This window comes from Haliotis rufescens, unplaced genomic scaffold (assembly GCF_023055435.1).
Source record: "Haliotis rufescens isolate VD_foot unplaced genomic scaffold, xgHalRufe1.0.p SCAF_20, whole genome shotgun sequence".
NCBI lineage: Eukaryota > Metazoa > Mollusca > Gastropoda > Lepetellida > Haliotidae > Haliotis > Haliotis rufescens.
Window position 1 is genome coordinate 16975580 of NW_025963891.1, and position 18146 is coordinate 16993725.

At 41.8% G+C, this 18146-nt stretch overlaps 1 protein-coding gene across 10 annotated transcripts in view; it reads right to left on the minus strand.

Annotated features, from left to right (window-relative positions):
* LOC124132609 (unconventional myosin-XV-like) overlaps nt 1–18146 on the minus strand; it is a 162760-nt gene that overhangs the window by 46099 nt on the left and 98515 nt on the right. For all 10 annotated transcript variants that reach the window (XM_048400885.1, XM_046496675.2, XM_046496634.2 and 7 more), the window contains exons 21-25: nt 11926–12010; nt 7632–7721; nt 3454–3535; nt 1695–1825; nt 323–421 (exon numbers count right to left, since the gene is read on the minus strand). In XM_048400885.1, the coding sequence (XP_048256842.1) occupies nt 323–421; nt 1695–1825; nt 3454–3535; nt 7632–7721; nt 11926–12010 (487 nt within the window). The remainder of the gene's footprint in view (nt 1–322; nt 422–1694; nt 1826–3453; nt 3536–7631; nt 7722–11925; nt 12011–18146) is intronic.

Below are 18146 nucleotides of genomic sequence, written 5' to 3' on the forward strand. Positions count from 1 at the left end.
GTTTGTTTGTTCGTTTGTTGTTTAACGCCACACTCAGCAATATTCTAGATATATGATGGCAGTCTGTAAATAATCGAGTCTGGACCAGACAATCCAGTGACTGACATCATGAGTCCGTGAGCCTGACTACCCGATACTATTAGTCGCCTCTTACGACAAACACAGTCGCCTTTTACAGCAAGCATGGGTTGTGGAAGACCTATTCTACCCCGTATCTTCATGGGTCTGGCTTGTAAGTAACCGAGATTGGTTTGTTTATTGAAAGGTTTAAAAAAAAATTAAAAATTATCATGACGTTTTTACATTTATTTTTCTTTCTTACCAGTTTGAATACTGACAAAGCCCTGTGCGAAAGGTCACCACCTTGCAGGTTTGTGAAAGGTGCTTTGATTGGCTCAATTTGAACTCCCCAGTCAGATTTCTGTAAAAGAAAACAGTCATTTTTATGCCTAATACCTAATTCATGAATACTACAACAACTTACAAAACAAATAGATTTTAAATTATTTCTGTTTTGAGGTGATATAAAACTAGGAATAGAAAACATGAATCATACAACATACATCATACATCGAAGGTGTCCGCTGGTCTATATCAAGAGTATTTAACATTTTCTAAGATACCTAATATTTGATACAACTGTCCAAATGACAAAGAAAGGGGACCTGTGTCTATTTTGCTGCACCAGGTGCAGTCGATAACTACACAACCTAATTCATATTTTACTTTAGAGGCATATAGGAAAATCAATGCAATAGAATAACCAGTCTCGACTACCGGTATCTGCCAAGAGAGCACTTAATTGGCAAAGTAGTGATGAAAATTATGTGAATTGATCACTGAAAAAATCAGGTATAACACCAGGGCCCACATGCACAAAGCGATCTTAGCGCTAAGATGATCTTAACTCTCATACTTCAACATAGGCTTATAGTCTTAGCAATAAGATCGCTTTGTGTAAGTGGGCCCTGGTGTTTGCGAAAAGGGACAGCATGCCCTGCTCTACAGGTAGAACCCGCCACTCACACAATTTCATGAAAAAATAAGCATCTGTTCGTCTCATCTTATTCTATTTAAGAAATAAACAATAAGTGGGAGTTGTTTATCGTACACTAATACACTGCAGTGAGAATAAACCATGAGGGGTGGAACTCCAAGTGGTTTATTCTGCTTGCAGTGTTTTATTGTACGATAAACAACGACCATGAGTCATTTATTTCTTAGTGAGATATCAACATGATGTACAGCCTCTTTATGGATGTTCAAGCCTTAAAGTTTTTTACCCAAATTCAATAATGATGACACCCTGAATAGAATCTGACCTGGGAAATGTCAGACAAGTCCATTTTACAAACAGGTGGGTGAAGTTTTGTATTTCCCTAATATTCCCACAATCCTCACGTCGATTATCTGTACCTTTTCTCCTAATAGTGTTTGTCATATCTCTCCCACTTTTGGATGCGATCGTTCGACCACTGCGCTTATCTGCGTAGCCCAGCTACATCTATGGGGAACAACTTACTAGACATCTCTCATAAATAACGTCATCAAATATACGACATCATCAAGTTGCGAGCGCATATTCGAATCTCCAGAACTTTGATGGCATGATAGAACAATGTTTTTCCTGAGTTTCACATTGGGATATTTCAGGGCTTGTGTTACACAGAATATAGTACTGCAGATGTACGTACCTTGAAGTACGCGCCCATGTATTTGCTGAAGGTATGGGAGCTGATGTCAACTGGTAGTTTGTAGGCCATGTCCATGGGCTTGACGTCGACCACCACGTTGATGTTGGTGCCGGTGTGCAACAGGCGCCAGTCTATAAAACGATAAAGTAAGATGCATATTTTTGTCAAACACCTTGAAGCAAATATTCTAAAATATTCTCAAGCTGTTCCTGCATTATTCATTGTAAAAAAGTGATGAATTATTCTATTATTGAGTTATTTTGTCATGGCTGTAAGAAAGAAACAATTTGGACTGACAAATGTATTCTCTCACAATCTGTTAGAAAGACGCATAAAATGATAAACCAGGACTTTGAGAAGATCGATTTATGCATGCACTCATTTCTAAACTTGGGATTGTGCACAGAAGCTCAGTCTATTTCAAAGGTGTTACATTGGCACACTCTCCTACCCAGAGTTCCATGCGACCGGCAGCCAGCTAGCATAGTACCTCTGCCACAGGCCAGCGCCATGTGACGATTCGTCACATCTTTCACAGTCATTCAAGATATTGCATATGCTTTTCATCCGTTTCATGTTTGACAAGTCTACACATTTTCATAAATAAATGTCAAAGAATGGTTAACTTTCATTGAGAAAGTATGCAAATACGTAAAAATCTACTTGTTTTTGCGTAGTTATCCTATGTTTACATTGGTTGTACGGCTCCACGTGCTGTCATCGAAGCCCAACGGAGAGCTAGCGATACGGTCACTTTGATGCATAAATATATATTGTCATGCAATTCACTGTCCCAGTTGTAGTAGCATATCTATATAGTTATGCAAAACAATATGTAAAGCGCCCCCAAATACTTGCATTAGTCCGTTCTATACTGATTTCTGAAAAAGCGCGTTTGTTTACAAACAAGAGAAAAGTCTGGTCACGTGATATGCAAATTAGCCTGTGGCAGTGGTGTTATGCTGAGTCACCACTGCGACGGAGTGTTACATTGGCATAAATATCTCACAAAGTAGTACCGGTTTATGGCCTTGCCAAAGTGTCTGATATTTGTACTGTTCTACAGGATCCCAGTTGTAGAAATTCCCTTGAAAGTGAGTGAGCGAGAGTGGTTTTACGTCACTTTTAGCAATATTTCCGCAATCTCACGGCGGGGACAACCGAAAATGGGCTTCACACATTGTACCCATGTGGGAAATTGAACCCGGGTCTTTGGCGTGACGAGCGAACGCTTAACCACTAAGCTACTCCACCTCCCCTCCTTTGAAAGTTATCTTCACAAGTCTTTATGGATAGAGTTAAGCTGCAGCTGAAGTCACCATTGTGACACTGTCTAGGTGCCCTACACACATGGATCTCACTCCGTCCAGCTACCACCTCATCCAACAATACAATCTTAGCCATACACCCATGGTACGTCTTTGTTAATGTGAGTGAGGGAGGTGGTCTAACATTGCTGTTACCTATATTTCAGTTGTATAACTGTATGTCAGCTTTACATGGGAGGAAAGCCCGAAGTGATGCAGATCACAGATGCTAAACACTGATGAAACCCATGGGCATGGAGGGTATGGTGCTGACAAACCAAGCATAAACATAAGGATTTGAACCCATTACCATAGGATTCTGGCACATTTAAGGGAGGCAACTAAAACACCTAATGGGTCACCCGTTGTTAAAGTATTGGAGTTCACACCAGAATGACACCAGAAGCAGAAGGCTCTTGTTAAAACACAACAAGGGGGGTTCCTCTACCTACCATCTAGCTTGTTATAGACAAAGGCCAGCTCCCCTGGGATGTCCAGGTTTGAGACGCTGGCTACAGCCCGGGCCTCCCTTTCCTGAAAAATACAACACAATGCTCAGCTCTTCTCTTACATACAACACAATGCTCAGCTCTTCTCTAACATATAACACAATGCTCAGCTCTTCTCTAACACACATCACAATGCTCAGCTCTTCTCTAACATACAACACAATGCTCAGCTCTTCTCTAACATACAACACAATGCTCAGCTCTTCTCTAACATACAACACAATGCTCAGCTCTTCTCTAACATACAACACAATGCTCAGCTCTTCTCTTACATACAACACAATGCTCAGCTCTTCTCTAACATACAACACAATGCTCAGCTCTTCTCTTACATACAACACAATGCTCAGTTTGTCTCTAACATACAACACAATGCTCAGTTTTTATCTAACACACATTGTTTTAAAAGCACCAATACACTGATATGATGACCTTTTTTTACAGCTCTGGAACATAGGTAAAATTCAACAACCAATCACTGATTATTTTAACAGAATTCTTTTCAACTGTACATGACAAGATGAAGTTAAATTTAAACAATAAAATGTTTAGTTAACATAAAATATTATAAAATGTTGTTGAAGTAGTATTGGAAATGTGATACCTAATATCTAAAATGTCTCATTACATATACTAAACATATAAATAAAATTAAATTAAAACATCAACATTTAATTAAAACATCAATATCTTATGTCCCATTGGACATAAATCCCAAAATAAATTTGAACTACAAATATAACTACAGGAACATACTCAAAAATATATCAGCTATATACCTGAACCATATTTCTGACAAACATGGACCATTCCAAAGCAGTTCTTATTGTCATTAACATAATGATTTAGACTGTGACAGACAACATCAAGCTAGCTACTGCATGCCATTGAGCTTGTTAACAGGTAACTCTATCTGGGTCTGCCATGCTGTGAGATTACACACCTGTACAGCACAGGTAGGACACCACGAGGCAATTACCAGGTAACGTCACTAAGTAATTCATCAGCATGTATTGGTTAATGCATGACCACCCAAATAAACATAGCACAAATTCTTCAGATTTTATTTTAAGCCTTTGGTTAGATATTGATGATTTGACCATTTGAATTATAGACAAGTGTGGCCAAAGTACAGGTCAATACGCCAGTTGTAATATAACGTAAAATATGCAGTATATATACCATGAGATTAATTTCAATTCACTTGTTGAAAACATTCATAATTATTTTGTTAACTGCAAGAGAAACATCAAATAATTGAAAATTTTGCCAACATTAAAATTGCTTCAATGCAAATGTTCATGGAAATCTTTGTTAGTAGACAGGATTAAAATTCTTGAAATCATGTATGATCAATTTTTATCGGCATTGATAGATGACATCTAATTATAAGTTTTTGTAGTTTTGTTTTTGTAGTCAAAGCTGATATAACCAGCAGTCTTCAGCAGTTTGTTCACAAACTACAAGATAATCAAACTGCACCTGTCAGAAGGAAATGTAGAATGCTGACGTAAGCTCGGATCAAGCGGGGTCAAAATATATGTACTACATATATAAAATAATGATCAATAAAACTATATTTGAAACATAATCATCATGCAAATGAACTTGGGTGAACACAAGGGGAAGGTGAAGGTGACACGACGGTATACCTTCTCCTCATCGCTCAACATCACGATGTACGGCACAGGGAACAACAATGAGATTCTCCGCTTGATTTCTCGCCCTGGCTGCTGAGGCCAACAGAGAGACACATCCAGTGAGTGAGTTTGATTTGATACCACTTTGAATGCTGCTTGTTATATCACGGCTGTATATCACGGCTTGTTATAGCAGCGGATGAAGACGTTTAATATTTGGAGAACACAAGACATGTGTACGCTGCTGTCAGACCAGGATTCATTATCATGATGAAGCTGAGGTTCAAACGTATGACCTATTCAGGATCCATCACATTGACCACCAGGCCCCCAGGACAAACCACACTGACCAGTGGGTCCAGAAGACCCACCACACTGACCGCTGGCCCCCAGGATCTACCACACTGACCACTGGGTTCCCAGGATCAACCACACTGACTCCTTGGCCCCGAAGACCCACCACACTGACCACTGGGTTCCCAGGATCAACCACACTGACCGCTGGCCCCCAGGATCTACCACACTGACCACTGGGTTCCCAGGACAAACCACACCGACTCCTTGGCCCCGAAGACCCACCACACTGACCGCTGGCCCCCAGGACAAACCACCCTGACCAGTGGGTCCAGAAGACCCACCACACTGACCACTGGGTTCCCAGGATCAACCACACTGACCACTGGGTCCAGAAGACCCACCACACTGACCGCTGGCCCCCAGGACCCACCACACTGACCACGGGCCCCAGGACCCACCGTACTGACCGCAGGGACCCTGGACCCATCACACTGACCACTGGGTTCCAAGGATCAACCACACTGACTCCTTGGCCCCGAAGACCCACCACACTGACCACTGGGTTCCCAGGATCAACCACACTGACCGCTGGCCCCCAGGATCTACCACACTGACCACTGGGTTCCCAGGACAAACCACACCGACTCCTTGGCCCCAAAGACCCACCACACTGACCGCTGGCCCCCAGGACAAACCACCCTGACCAGTGGGTCCAGAAGACCCACCACACTGACCACTGGGTTCCCAGGATCAACCACACTGACCACTGGGTCCAGAAGACCCACCACACTGACCGCTGGCCCCCAGGACCCACCACACTGACCACTGGGTTCCCAGGACAAACCACACCGACTCCTTGGCCCCGAAGACCCACCACACTGACCACAGGGGCCCCAGGACCCACCACACTCACCGCTGATTAAAGTATCTGGGGCCTATCTGCACTTAAGTCACAACAGAGTACATACACTGATACATCTACTGAAAACCCTGAGCATGACATTGATTTGTTTGTTATTTACCGCTGCACTCAGCAACATGACGTCAGTCTGTAAATAATCAAGTGTGGACCAGACAATCCAGTGATTGATATCATGAGCATCGATCCATGCAATTAGGATCAATGACATGCAAATCAAGTAAGACACCGCAACTGACCACCCAATCCCCGTAGTTATCTCTTACGACCAGCATGGGTTGCTGGGGATCCATATTGTTAGCCGGAATCACCACATGTCTGTTGATTTATAGTGACCCAACCAAACTATAATCTTGTAAGCAGTCTGAAGCAAGAACTTCCCCAAGGGCAGTGCAATCAAAACTAGGCATCCAACTCCCTGAACACCACCTAAGCATGCCTGAATCAAAAGCTGGTGAATTCATCACAGAAAAAACACATTTCTGTTATAAAATTTCCTAGTTTTCGTTTGGCTATGAGACATATGTCAACTATGTTGCTCTGCATCAGATTATTCAACACTTGACGAGCATGCTTGTTACATCAACAAGGTTAGAGCCGCGGTGTCACTGATATGTCTTATCAATGGTCAATGTTCTTTATGTGACTATGTGACATCTTTGGTTGAACAGTGACAGACCCTGATTACAATCTCAAAGTAATTTAATGAATTAACACGCATAGATCGCTTACTTTACCATTTTGTCCAATATCTGTGCAGAAACTGTCAAATCTGAGTATGTGTTGTCCCATATGAAATTAAAGCTCATATATACTCACAACAAAAGAAACGCGAATACCATATATGTTGGTTAATATATGAAAAATTATTCATATTAAAGATATATGAGATTAGTTCGACGCACAAACGAACCTACTGTTATGTTGTGTGAATCGACACTCATGAACACATCACATGTGACGTCATAGATCCATGACTCGAGAAGCACCATATGCCTCGTACAGAATTAGCGTGTAAAGTTTGGAAATCATGTGCAGTATATCGTGGTAAGAATAAAGACATTGTGGTAACACTTGACTGATTGTTAGTTTGTCATTAAGTGGTACAAATTGGAAACATTTCTTCTTACCATACATACTTCTCATATCCCATGGTTTGCATTTCTTTTGGTAGTGAGTATATATATTACATAATAGTTGCAGCAATCATATAACATGTTTAGCATATCATCACACATGTTATTATAAGCTCCATATCAACTCACCCGTTTTTCGCGTTCCATCTTTTCCTTAGCCTCCTGCTGTTTGCGAGCCTGGCGTTCCACCTCTAGCTTCTGACGTATCTGTTCTCTTGCCTGCAACACATGTCCCGTTCAAACGCTAACATCAAGTCACTATTACTACACTATTAAACATGGATGACACAATAACTGACGTGATGACGTAAACATCAGACTGACACAAACTCAACAAGTCAAGAAACTACCATGGATACATACACTACGAAGCTGGACACGCGTTCCAACCACCCTACACAAAGAGTCAAGAAACTACCATGGATACATACACTACGAAGCTGGACACGCGTTCCAACCACCCTACACAAAGAGTCAAGAAACTACCATGGATACATACACTACGAAGCTGGACACGCGTTCCAACCACCCTACACAAAGAGTCAAGAAACTACCATGGATACATACACTACGAAGCTGGACACGCGTTCCAACCACCCTACACAAAGAGTCAAGAAACTACCATGGATACATACACTACGAAGCTGGACACGCGTTCCAACCACCCTACACAAAGAGTCAAGAAACTACCATGGATACATACACTACGAAGCTGGACACGCGTTCCAACCACCCTACACAAAGAGTCAAGAAACTACCATGGATACATACACTACGAAGCTGGACACGCGTTCCAACCACCCTACACAAAGAGTCAAGAAACTACCATGGATACATACACTACGAAGCTGGACACGCGTTCCAACCACCCTACACAAAGAGTCAAGAAACTACCATGGATACATACACTACGAAGCTGGACACGCGTTCCAACCACCCTACACAAAGAGTCAAGTTCCAACCTGGTTCAACCTCACTGTCAGTAACACCAACAGACTACCACCTTCCTCCAGAGACAATCAGTCCCTCTGAGGGTCTGTATGTAAATGTTCAAAGTGTGAGATATCATCAATAGAGAAACATTTGTATCATCTCCTGAGGCCAAGTTGGGTGATAATACGATAAAACACACATCTGTTTTCACCACTAGGTCAAGCATCACAATATTCCATGTTGATAAAAACAACTGCATTACACATATCGGCTGCACTGTAACAATAAATTAGCTCTACCAGAAATGTCTCATTCTGGAGGCAGCGACAGTACAGCATCTTCAACATTTTGTTTAACTTTTGTGCTGAACATGTTCCTACCCTAGTGAGTGAGTCAGTGAGTATGGTGTTACGCCACTTTTAGCAATATTCCAGCAATATCATGGCAGGGGACACCAGAAAATGGGCTTCACACATTGTACCCATGTGGGGAATCGAACTCGGTTCTTCGTTCTTATGAGCCAAAGCTTTCACCACTAGGCTACCCCACCACCCCTCCTTCCCTAGTGTAGGGATGCTTAGATAAACAACCCAGAAAGTTGACCTTTTTAACTGAAATTTAAGATTTAGCCACCTAATTTATTCACAAACACAGCTGTAAACAAGTTACATGATGTGCTGGATGCCTGTTTTGAGAAATGAATAATTAAAAAAAAGTAATAATAATAATATGCATATTCATAATACACCAGATCAATACCCTAAAGCATTCTTAAAGTGTTACATGAATACCCTGGCCAATGGATCACTGTGCAGTCGATTTTCATTCTCAGCTCCCTGGGGAGTATACAACCAAAGTTGCCTGTGAGGCACTAGAAGGTTAATGGTCACAATGCCTATCTCATCCTACCATCCTACTAGGTCCTATCCGGGCCTTCTCTATGTTACCATACATGCCTGAATGCTGAACATGTTGTACATTGTATACCATATATACATGTGATGAAATGTTGCTTCGAGGAAGTCATTCAGGTTGTACAGGGACGTATGGTAGTCTGGTGGTTAAAGCGTTCACTCATCATGCCAAAAACCAGGGTTCGATTCCCCACATGGGTACAATGTGCGAGCTCATTTCTGGTGTCCCCTGCCATGATATAACTGGAATATTGTTAAAAGCGGCGTAAAACCATACTCACTCACATACTCATTCAGGTACCGTATTCGACATAATAAGCGGCCAGGGCGCTCTCAAAATTAGAAATAGGGGGCTCTTATTAGAATATAATTTTGGTGAAAAACAACAGAGTTGAAAGATCATTAATGGTGTGGATTATGCTCACAGTCTGAAATGTTTATAAACAACATATATTTTTCCAGAATTTAATTTCCCATAATTAAGGATGCATATAACACACGTATTATACACGAATGAATAAGTCTTGTGTACACTGATCAATCGGAAGGGGTGCTAACTGGGATTGTTCACTAGCCAATATATTAGCAAATATCGCCGTGGGCGCTATTAAGAGCGGGGCGCTTATTACGTCGAATACGGTATTACACATGGTGATCACAATGGAATCCTACAATGAACTCTTACGATTATGGAAAGAGTTTTGTTGCTTTTATATATTATTAATACATAGATATATAATACAAAATGATTTTTTTTTACACACTATGCACATTGATTAAACAATCTGATTCATGCATGCATATTCTGTTTCTGTTTGTGACTATCTGGTTATTATCAGATGTGATTCATGAGCCAGTTGGGGTATTTTTGTGAAGCTATCTTTAAATCTCCAGGATATCTACATAAAACTAAACTCAGGACTAAGTTTTTAAATGTCGTGAATGTAATTATTCTGTTTTCATCTAGTCAAGGGGTCCTGGAGGCATGTTTTGCTGCTGGCGTCACACTTCACGGGCTCTCCGATATTCGGGATGAAGCTAATGCACAATGAAGACGTGGAACAGCCCAGATATAGGTCAATCAAACATGTCGGTGCAACCTACTGTACATATCATCAGTACACCTACTGTACATATCATCAGTACACCTACAGTATATATCATCAGTACACCTGTGGCATATATCATCAGTACACCTACTGTATATATCAGTACACCTACTGTACATATCATCAGTACACCTACTGTATATATCATCAGTACACCTACTGTATATATCATCAGTACACCTGTTGTATATATCATCAGTACACCTACTGTATACTGTACACTAGGAATCCGAACCTAGACCATGACAGCAACCACGCAAACCGGGTAGGCTATGAAACCGTATATACCTGATTCTACCTAATCACTGCCCACGACATGGACTACCCTATCTAGTATACTCAAGGACAACACTCAGCTGTGGACTAGCACACTGCCCACTATCCAAGGACAACACTCAGCTGTGGACTAGCACACTGCCCATGACACTGGACTACCATTTCTAGTACACTCAAGGACAACACTCAGCTGTGGACTAGCACACTGCCCATGACACTGGACTACCATTTCTAGTACACTCAAGGACAACACTCAGCTGTGGACTAGCACACTGCCCATGACACTGGACTACCATTTCTAGTACACTCAAGGACAACACTCAGCTGTGGACTAGCACACTGCCCATGACACTGGACTACCATTTCTAGTACACTCAAGGACAACACTCAGCTGTGGACTAGCACACTGCCTACGACACTGGACTACCATTTCTAGTACACTCAAGGACAACGCTCAGCTGTGGACTAGCACACTGCCCACGACACTGGACTACCATTTCTAGTACACTCAAGGACAACACTCAGCTGTGGACTAGCACACTGCCCACGACACTGGACTACCATTTCTAGTACACTCAAGGACAACACTCAGCTGTGGACTAGCACACTGCCCACGACACTGGACTACCATTTCTAGTACACTCAAGGACAACACTCAGCTGTGGACTAGCACACTGCCCACAACACTTGACAACCATATCTAGCTGATCACAAGGACAACACTCAGCTGTGTTTGCTTGTAATAATTCTATTCTGTTTACAAATATGTGCAATATAAATAGTATTCAGGACCTGTCTACATGTGATACAACGAATGGTGTACATGCATAACTGCTACTTTTACTACAACTCAGCTATCAACTTGCTACCGAATCCTACAACAAAAACTGAAGACTTGGGAACAAAAAACTTTTCATAATGCTAACAAAAACAACAAATTCAAATCGGAATTACCTCTTCCATCTAGCAATGTAAAGAAAACAAATATATTTGTACCATAACATGTTTTGTTCGATCAGATCACAATGTAAATACTGTTCCAGTTCTGCGTAATACTTAACTCAACTGAAAGCATGGCTTGTATCCATATCCATGCAAAATGGATGTTTTTGACTGATGTTTAAAATGAAAGTTCCAAGATGAAAGGAAAAAGTGATGATCAGAAAACGAATTGAAAATATGTAAACATACCTGCAAATAGCGAGTCCGCTGCCTGTACATCCGAAACTGGGCCTGGGCTTTGATGATTCCATTGCGCAGAGCTTTGAACTTTTTTCTGAAATTAAGATAGGAACATTCCATCAAGTTGCAGAACCAGTGTTATTGGTCCATGACTGGCCACAGACTTGTTGGCCCGGCTGTAATCCAGGCTACATCTTTGATCCTGAAGGAAGAGGTGGCAGAATGGATGAGTAACACGCCAGGGGACGGCAGTGTCTGGGGGACTTCAATCTGCCTAACTGTATTGATGTGCTACTGGAAACTCATTCAGAACAGAAACATGCCAAACACGGTTTCTAGGGCATATTATGTCTGCAAGCGAAGGATATTGAATCCGACCAATAGCAAGAGATTGATGATAACATAATTGATTTGCTTTTGTGTTTAATTTAGTAATGAGAGGAAATCATGGTGACAATTATTTATTTAATGAAAAGAGTGGCCATATCAAAGAATTTATCAATATATTCTAATGGAATGAATTTCAGAAAACCTCACATTATAAGAACATGCATGCTTTTAGACATTAAAGGGAAAAGCAATCATGAAATTAAAATGTGCATGTTTTCTAAATTTCTTGCAGGCATAACAAATGGCAGTTTTTATGGCCTGTCTTTGGTGAACGAGCTGCAAACTCCCACTTGTCTGTCTGCCTCAGGCCACAGGCATACAGTCTATGGACGTGTCTACCTCAGCTTAACACAGCACGATCTCAGCCCAGGTGTACACATTCATAAACACAACACCTTGTGTCACAGCTATGTTGTTCTGCAGCTCCACTGCATCAGAAATGCACAAGATGAAGCACATGAGAGCAATCAACAAGTGTGGAACTGGATCCTTCTAACTAATGCCTGAGTAAGTTACTGCACCAACGCTATGTAAGTATATAGCAACATGAGTATGGAGGAGACACTAGGCAATGACCTCAAACATTGTACCTAGGTAGTATGACCTATATATCACTGTTGGTAACATCAAGCACTGACCTCAAACATTGTACCTAGGTAGTATGACCTATATATCACTGTTGGTAACATCAAGCACTGACCTCAAACATTGTACCTAGGTAGTATGACCTATATATCACTGTTGGTAGCATCAAGCACTGACCTCAAACATTGTACCTAGGTAGTATGACCTATATATCACTGTTGGTAACATCAAGCACTGACCTCAAACATTGTACCTAGGTAGTATGACCTATATATCACTGTTGGTAACATCAAGCACTGACCTCAAACATTGTACCTAGGTAGTATGACCTATATATTACTGTTGGTAACATCAAGCACTGACCTCAAACATTGTACCTAGGTAGTATGACCTATATATCACTGTTGGTAACATCAAGCACTGACCTCAAACATTGTACCTAGGTAGTATGACCTATATATCACTGTAGGTAACATCAAGCACTGACCTCAAACATTGTACCTAGGTAGTATGACCTATATATCACTGTAGGTAACATCAAGCACTGACCTCATACATGGCCCCTACGTAGTATGACCTATATATCACTGTAGGTAACATCAAGCAATGACCTCATATGTTGCCATTAGGTAGTATGACCCACATATCACTGTATGGCACATCAAGCACTGACATTGTACCTAGGTAATATGACCTATATATATCACTGTCATGGACATTGTAGGGGACACCAAGCACTGACCTGATATATTGTACCTAGGTAGTATGACCTATATATATCACTGTAGTGGACATTGTAGGGGACACCAAGCACTGACCTGATATATTGTACCTAGGTAGTATGACCTATTATCACTGTAGTGGACATTGTAGGGGACACCAAGCACTGACCTGATATATTGTACCTAGGTAGCATGACCTATATATATCACTGCAGGGGACATTGTAGGGGACACCAAGCACTGACCCGATATATTGTACCTGGGTAGTATGACCTATATATATCACTGTAGTGGACATTGTAGGGGACACCAAGCACTGACCTGATATATTGTACCTAGGTAGTATGACCTATATATATCACTGCAGGGGACATTGTAGGGGACACCAAGCACTGACCTGATATATTGTACCTGGGTAGTATGACCTATATATATCACTCCAGTGGACATTGTAGGGGACACCAAGCACTGACCTGATATATTGTACCTAGGTAGTATGACCTATATATATCACTGCAGGGGACATTGTAGGGGACACCAAGCTTTGACCTGATATATTGTACCTGGGTAGTATGACCTATATATATCACTGTAGTGGACATTGTAGGGGACACCAAGCACTGACCTGATATATTGTACCTGGGTAGTATGACCTATATATATCACTGCAGGGGACATTGTAGGGGACACCAAGCTTTGACCTGATATATTGTACCTGGGTAGTATGACCTATATATATCACTGTAGTGGACATTGTAGGGGACACCAAGCACTGACCTGATATATTGTACCTAGGTAGTATGACCTATATATATCACTCCAGTGAACATTGTAGGGGACACCAAGCACTGACCTGATATATTGTACCTGGGTAGTATGACCTATATATATCACTGCAGGGGACATTGTAGGGGACACCAAGCACTGACCTGATATATTGTACCTAGGTAGCATGACCTATATATATCACTGTAGTGGACATTGTAGGGGAAACCAAGCACTGACCTCATACATCGTACTGTGGAAGTATCACCTATATATCACTGTAGGGAACACCAAGCACTAGTTGGTTGGTTGGCTTGCGCCGCACTAAGCAATATTCAAGCTATATGACAGCGGTCTGTAAATAATTAAGTCTGGGCCAGACAATCCAGTGATTGATATCATGAGCATCGATCCACGTAATTGGTGAGTGAGCGAGTGAGTTTGGTTTTACGCCGCTTTTAGCAATATTCCAGCAATATCACGGCGTGGGACACCAGAAATGGGCTTCACACATTGTACCCATATCGGGAATCCAACCTGGCTCTTCGGCGTGACGAGCGAACGCTTTAACCACAAGGCTACCCGACCGCCCCCGACGAAATTGGGATCAAGGACATGCTTCAACCAAATTAGCGAGTCTGACCACCAAATCCTGTTAGTCGCCTCTTGCGACAAGCATAGTCGCCTTTTACGGCAAGAATGGGTTGCTGAAGACCTATTCTACCCCGGATCTTCACGGGTCACCAAGCACAGACCTCATACATTGTACCTAGGAAGTATGACCTACATATCACTGCAGGGACACCTAGCACTCACCTCATACATTGCACCTATGTAGTATGACCTATATGCAACTAAGTATTAAAAACAAAACTTATTCTCAGTCTGGTACATTGGTATGTCATTGATTTGATTTAGGTATGGAACAGTTTTAGGAGTCACTCCATGAGATCAAGCAATCAATGATAAAAAAAAGGAACACTTCCTGGGTTTTTTTAGCCATGCAAAAAAAAACATAGGACTTAGAATAGTAAACTAACCACAACTAGTTGTGTCAAATATAATAGCATCAATAGTAGTAGTCTGTAAATAACAGTAAGTTTGTGCCAATCAGATCTCACAATTTTGTCAAAATTAACATACACAATATGGAAAGAGGTTTGTAATAAAATTAATGAAATGTGTACAAAACCCAAAGCCATAAATACTATTATTAGGACAACTCTGGGAAGCAAACCAAAAAGAACACACGCACGAACACACGCACACACAAACACACTCACACACACACATACACCACACACGCACGCACGCACGCACGCACGCACGCACGCACGCACGCACACACACACTCACCAAAACCCACACAGACACACACACACACACTCTCACACTCTCACACACACACACACACGTGCATGCACGTCGCTATATAAGTGCAATAATCTTGTACTTTAACTTCCCTCATTAACCAACGATGTGCCACTGATTCATGTGTGATGATGGGTACGTGGCTCTTTCAATGACTTCTGTTCACATAGAGAGAACCTGACAGGAATTAATAGAAATAACATCTTGAGAGTGACTTTCTACCTAAAACAAACTGCACAGTTCCGCTTAATGCCAGTGCAATGTAAGCTTGCTAGTCAAGAGTTCTGTACCCAACTGTATACTATAGAGACTGCATGATTTTAAGTGCCTGTCACTGACAAAATTGTTACAAAACCCATTTCAGTATGTTTTGGAATGTTAAATAATCTCACATTCAGAGGCATTCTAACATTGCATTCAGGACATTGATGTTAAACTAAGTCACAAATGCAAAGCTTTGACATATTAAGTTGAAATTTATGACAACTTAAATCGGAAAATCTTTAAATCCATCCATTTGTGAATTTTGTCCACATCTGCGGCAGACATGGGGAGTAAATAGTCCCTGGCCTGACCCTTGAAAAGTAACTTCACATTCTTCTTTTAAAAAAATGTCATTCTGTTGTACAGTAGAGCCAATTTGCTTTCTAAAAAGGACAGAAACTCATTGTATATACAGTGAACAGCAAACTGCGCTATACGATATGAGTCACAATTGGGAATCAATAGACGAGAACAATATGATGGCTGAATTGAGAATACCGGCCACATAAATGCACATGCTTCAAAAACTAACATCAAGTCCACTCATACTAGACATTTTCATCATTCTAGATCTGGCAAAGTTTACCAACTTTCAACTTGTACACTCAGCCCAATCAGCACTTGGTATATCCTGTGTTTACATCCAGGACAATCTGCTAGTATACAGGAATCTACATCCATGGGAAATACGAGAAATATAACTCCAGTTAAAGTATCCAATCACATCCATTGTACCTGCCAATATCTGGCACATCGTCTCCCTCACTGGTGGAAGTGAGAAATAATGTTATTTCTCCTGATGAGGCGGCCTGCTCCATGGCTTATAGATTGCTGTGTTTCAATGGCCGTGATATACATGGTCGTATACCGTAGCTGGCGTATTCAGTACAACATATGTGTATAGATCCAGCGATTGATCAATGGGAACAGCTGGTCTTGCTACAATATCAGTCACTTATAGTCCTCCCACATGATTTAATACTTCAAATATCTGAGGTTTATTTTTCCTTATGAAATGATCAAGATTTCAAAAATTATTAAAAAAAAAACTTTTTTGAAGGAGAGCTTCAGTGCATGAGTGTTGATAAGAAATATGAGCCATGTTGACATTAATAGAACACTTGAGACAGTCATACTTTTGCGAAGAGATAATTCTATCAAATATCAAACAATCGTGTCTCGGAAATGCAGGAAAATATTCATATTCAATGAATACAATACCTACCACATGTTTAAATAGATATATTGATAACATATAACTCACAGAGTTTTCCTGTTCTTCTTGACCAGGAGTTACGACATATCAGTCTCGCAGTAGTTCCTTCACTGTTACACCCAGGTGTCAGTGACGATCATAAATATATATGCACCACTACAACACACTCTCGTCAATCAGTGGGATCTCCAATATTATATATGCACACTTTTTAGTATCACAAATTACTTGCAATGGCACTTGTATGTGGGTGGGGCATGGATATGTGTGTCACTCCAGGTGGGTATGGAAGGTTGGTGGTGAACTGGGTAGGGTGTAATGTGATGGGATGATAGGGGGTAGGGGTGATGAAAGGGTGGTGGGGTGTGATGGGGGGGTAGGGGGGTAGGGGGGGATGAGTGATGATAGGGTATGGTGGGGTGTTATGAGAAGATAGGGGGTGATGATAGGGTGGGGTGATGATAGGGTGGGGTGATGATAGGGTGTGATTGGGGGTAGGGGTGATGATAGGGTGTGGTGGTGGGGTGTGATGGGGGGGTAGGGGTGATGATAGGGTGTGGTGGGGTGTGATGGGGGGTAGGGGTGATGATAGGGTGTGGTGGTGGGGTGTGATGGGGGGGTAGGGGTGATGATAGGGTGTGGTAGTGGGGTGTGATGGGGGGGTAGGGGTGATGATAGGGTGTGGTAGTGGGGTGTGATGGGGGGGTAGGGGTGATGATAAGGTGTGGTAGTGGGGTGTGATGGGGGGGGGTAGGGATCATGATAGGGTGTGGTAGTGGGGTGTGATGGGGGGGTAGGGGTGATGATAGGGTGTGGTAGTGGGGTGTGATGGGGGGGGGGGGGGGGGGGTAGGGATGATGATAGGGTGTGGCAGTGGGGTGTGATGGGGGGGGGGGGGGGTAGGGGTGATGATAGGG